This window comes from Oncorhynchus masou, unplaced genomic scaffold (assembly GCF_036934945.1).
Source record: "Oncorhynchus masou masou isolate Uvic2021 unplaced genomic scaffold, UVic_Omas_1.1 unplaced_scaffold_446, whole genome shotgun sequence".
Lineage (NCBI taxonomy): Eukaryota > Metazoa > Chordata > Actinopteri > Salmoniformes > Salmonidae > Oncorhynchus > Oncorhynchus masou.
Genome location: NW_027010853.1, coordinates 465,001 through 469,715, shown reverse-complemented (window position 1 = coordinate 469,715; position 4,715 = coordinate 465,001). Strand labels below are relative to the sequence as shown.

Sequence of the window (4,715 nt, the reverse complement as noted above, 5' to 3'; positions counted from 1 at the left end):
GCTAGAGGAGTCACTACAGACCCTAGATCCATTCCAGGCTGTATCACAGCGGTCTGAGAAACTACAGATCCTAGATCCATTCCAGGCTGTATCACAGTGGTCTGAGGCCCTACAGACCCTGGTTCGATTCCAGGCAGTCCCATAGGACGGCTGAGGCGTCATTGTTACTAATAATTTGTTCTGAACTGACTTGTCTCGTTAAATAAAGGTGAAATAAAATCTCCTAGACTCGGTTCATTAGCCGCTAGGGGCAGCCTTCAACAAAGAGCGGGGTTTGTCTGACATCCATCTGAATGTAGCTGGAAGCTTCCCGGTTCCGCTCCTGACAACCCTGGACGGATTCGTGTCGACTGCCCAGAGTCCGCGAATTCAAGTCCGCTGTCTCCCGTGATCAGCAAATCTGTCGTTTCCGAATAATAATAACACGAGGACGAGCCAGAAGCTCTGTTAAAACCAAGGTAAGATCACAGTCAGCATGCGGACTGGGGAAGCGGGGGAGCGGGGGAAGGCTCGTAGGAAAGGTTGAGGCTTTGGTTCAAGAGAGGAGGCCTCGTTTTTTTTATACGGCGAGATTAAAATGTTATTTTCGTAGCACATTTTTATCGTTCGTAATCTTGTTGATCTTTTTTTTGTATGGGACATTGAAGTATAGATAAATGACTAGATAATGTATTGTTTTGCTAACTAGTTTAGCTATCGTAACGTTACGTGCGAAAATCTGGACGAGTTATTTAGGGAACATTAAGGGATTGTCTGTAAAACTCACACCTTGCTCCTAAATACAGAACTAACTCCTCTTTAATAACACGAGTATGTCCTGTTATATTGTATAAAACGCTGTTATTCATTCACGTCTAACAGTTTTGTGAAATGTAAGATACATATTATTCTACCAAACAGGTACTAGCAGCTCGCCGTGGAGCTGAATTGATTCGGGTTGATAACGAGCTGAGTCATGTTGTTGAATTTCTATGGGGGGGTTTTCTCTCTCTTTGTCTCTCTCTGTTTGTCTCTCTGTTTGTCTCTCTGTTTGTCTCTCTGTTTGTCTCTCTGTTTGTCTCTCTGTCTGTCTCTGTCTCTCTCTTTGTCTCTCTGTTTCTCTCTCTGTGTAGCCGGTGACCAGTGAGACTGACCACCCAACTCCCATCAACATGTCACTGCACCAGTTTCTGCTTGAGCCCATCACCTGTCACGCCTGGAACCGGGACAGAACCCGTACGGACCAATGCTTTATTCTATGAAAAATCACATACTTTAAATATACACACACAACGTCAAAACGTATCGAAACACATCCACAGTTCATCTAAATGTTTATCCACCGACTCTTCTGTGATCTGGCCTTCTTACTCCTCCTCCTCTTCATCCTCCTCTAATTCATCCTCCTCCTCCTCTTTCTTCTTCTTCTACTTCTTCCTCTTCTTCTTCCTCCTTCTCTCCCTGTAGAGATCGCCATCAGTCCCAACAACCATGAGGTTCACATCTATCAGAAGAGCGGTAACCAGTGGGTGAAGAGTCATGAACTGAAGGAGCACAATGGACACATCACAGGTAGACGAGGCACAGGAAATGACATCACAGGAATAGATTAAAACACATTTTTTTTAAACAACGTCTGGACATTGATGATGTTTTTCAGAGGTTTACATTGACTCTCTCTCCCTCTCTCCCCCTCTCTCTCCCTCTCCTCTCCCTCTCCAGGTATCGACTGGGCTCCTAAGTCCGACCGTATCGTGACGTGCGGAGCGGACCGTAACGCCTACGTCTGGTCTCTGAAGGACGGCGTCTGGAAGCCCACGCTGGTCATCCTGAGGATCAACAGAGCTGCTACCTTCGTCAAGTGGTCTCCTCTGGAGAACAAGTTCGCTGTGGGCAGCGGCGCCAGACTCATATCAGTCTGCTACTTCGAGTCTGACAACGACTGGTGAGGAGGAAATGGTTAATCTAAATAGTTATAAAAGCTAAATAGTTTGGTACTCGTTAAATGTGTGTGTGTGTCAGTGAGGGTGGGTGGAGGAGGGGTTGAGAGAGAGAGAGAGAGAGAGGGAGAAGCAGGCTAAATAGTTGTGTACTCTTTAAATGTGTGTGTTTGTGTCAGGTGGGTGAGTAAGCACATCAAGAAGCCGATCCGTTCCACCGTCCTCAGTCTGGACTGGCATCCGAACAACGTGCTGCTGGCGGCTGGATCCTGTGACTTCAAATGCAGGTAGAGAGAGAGACCGCCAGAGACCATGTTTCAGCCTCATCAGTAGAGAGAGACCGTCAGAGACCATGTTTCAGCCTCATCAGTAGAGAGAGACCGTCAGAGACCATGTTTCAGCCTCATCAGTAGAGAGAGAGACCGTCAGAGACCATGTTTCAGCCTCATCAGTAGAGAGAGACCGCCAGAGACCATGTTTCAGCCTCATCAGTAGAGAGAGAGAGACCGTCAGAGACCATGTTTCAGCCTCATCAGTAGAGAGAGAGAGACCGTCAGAGACCATGTTTCAGCCTCATCAGTAGAGAGAGAGACCGTCAGAGACCATGTTTCAGCCTCATCAGTAGAGAGAGACCGCCAGAGACCATGTTTCAGCCTCATCAGTAGAGAGAGAGACCGTCAGAGACCATGTTTCAGCCTCATCAGTAGAGAGAGAGACCGTCAGAGACCATGTTTCAGCCTCATCAGTAGAGAGAGAGACCGTCAGAGACCATGTTTCAGCCTCATCAGTAGAGAGAGACCGTCAGAGACCATGTTTCAGCCTCATCAGTAGAGAGAGAGACCGTCAGAGACCATGTTTCAGCCTCATCAGTAGAGAGAGAGACCGTCAGAGACCATGTTTCAGCCTCATCAGTAGAGAGAGAGACCGTCAGAGACCATGTTTCAGCCTCATCAGTAGAGAGAGAGACCGTCAGAGACCATGTTTCAGCCTCATCAGTAGAGAGAGAGACCGTCAGAGACCATGTTTCAGCCTCATCAGTAGAGAGAGAGAGACCGTCAGAGACCATGTTTCAGATAGAGAGATCAGGGTCTGGATCAGGGTCTGTTTTCACACAGCGTCTCTCAGTAGGAGTGTTGAATCTAGGATCAGGGCCTGTTTTCACACAGCGTCTCTCAGTGGGAGTGTTGAATCTAGGATCAGGGTCTGTTTTCACACAGCGTCTCTCCTCAGTTGGAGTGTTGAATCTAGGATCAGGGCCTGTTTTCACACAGCGTCTCTCAGTGGGAGTGTTGAATCTAGGATCAGGGCCTGTTTTCACACAGCGTCTCTCAGTTGGAGTGTTGAATCTAGGATCAGGGTCTGTTTTCACACAGCGTCTCTCAGTGGGAGTGTTGAATCTAGGATCAGGGTCTGTTTTCACACAGCGTCTCTCAGTAGGAGTGTTGAATCTAGGATCAGGGTCTGTTTTCACACAGCGTCTCTCAGTTGGAGTGTTGAATCTAGGATCAGGGCCTGTTTTCACACAGCGTCTCTGTGGGAGTGTTGAATCTAGGATCAGGGCCTGTTTTCACACAGCGTCTCTCAGTGGGAGTGTTGAATCTAGGATCAGGGCCTGTTTTCACACAGCGTCTCTCAGTGGGAGTGTTGAATCTAGGATCAGGGCCTGTTTTCACACAGCGTCTCTCAGTGGGAGTGTTGAATCTAGGATCGGGGTCTGTTTTCACACAGCGTCTCTCAGTAGGAGTGTTGAATCTAGGATCAGGGTCTGTTTTCACACAGCGTCTCTCAGTAGGAGTGTTGAATCTAGGATCAGGGTCTGTTTTCACACAGCGTCTCTCAGTGGGAGTGTTGAATCTAGGATCAGGGCCTGTTTTCACACAGCGTCTCTGTGGGAGTGTTGAATCTAGGATCAGGGTCTGTTTTCACACAGCGTCTCTCAGTGGGAGTGTTGAATCTAGGATCAGGGCCTGTTTTCACACAGCGTCTCTCAGTGGGAGTGTTGAATCTAGGATCAGGGTCTGTTTTCACACAGCGTCTCTCAGTGGGAGTGTTGAATCTAGGATCAGGGCCTGTTTTCACACAGCGTCTCTCAGTGGGAGTGTTGAATCTAGGATCAGGGCCTGTTTTCACACAGCGTCTCTCAGTGGGAGTGTTGAATCTAGGATCAGGGTCTGTTTTCACACAGCGTCTCTCAATTGGAGTGTTGAATCTAGGATCAGGGCCTGTTTTCACACAGCGTCTCTCAGTGGGAGTGTTGAATCTAGGATCAGGGCCCTTCTGTCCTCTTATTCATTAAGACTGAACCAGCAATTCTCCTCTCAGAGACGCTTGATCAATAGTTATTGATCAATAGTTATTGATCAGTAGTTATTGATCAGTAGGTATTGATCAGTAGGTATTGATATGTACAGCCCCCTGATCAGTAGGTATTGATACGTGCAGCCCCCTGATCAATAGGTATTGATACGTACAGCCCCCTGATCAATAGGTATTGATACGTACAGCCCCCTGATCAGTAGGTATTGATACGTGCAGCCCCCTGATCAATAGGTATTGATACGTGCAGCCCCCTGATCAATAGGTATTGATACGTGCAGCCCCCTGATCAATAGGTATTGATACGGACAGCCCCCTGATCAGTAGGTATTGATACGTGCAGCCCCCTGATCAGTAGGTATTGATACGTACAGCCCCCTGATCAGTAGGTATTGATACGTACAGCCCCCTGATCAGTAGGTATTGATACGTACAGCCCCCTGATCAGTAGGTATTGATACGTGCAGCCCCCTGATCAGT

At 47.8% G+C, this 4,715-nt stretch overlaps 1 protein-coding gene across 3 annotated transcripts in view; it reads left to right on the top strand.

The window, feature by feature from the left end:
* Positions 1-267: 267 nt before the first annotated feature.
* Positions 268-4,715, top strand: part of LOC135535121 (actin-related protein 2/3 complex subunit 1A) — a 16,768-nt gene continuing 12,320 nt past the window's right edge. For all 3 annotated transcript variants that reach the window (XM_064961842.1, XM_064961843.1, XM_064961844.1), the window contains exons 1-5: positions 268-458; positions 1,113-1,215; positions 1,447-1,551; positions 1,702-1,924; positions 2,099-2,206. In XM_064961842.1, coding sequence (XP_064817914.1) covers positions 1,152-1,215; positions 1,447-1,551; positions 1,702-1,924; positions 2,099-2,206 — 500 coding nt within the window. In that variant the 5' untranslated portion in view covers positions 268-458; positions 1,113-1,151. The remainder of the gene's footprint in view (positions 459-1,112; positions 1,216-1,446; positions 1,552-1,701; positions 1,925-2,098; positions 2,207-4,715) is intronic.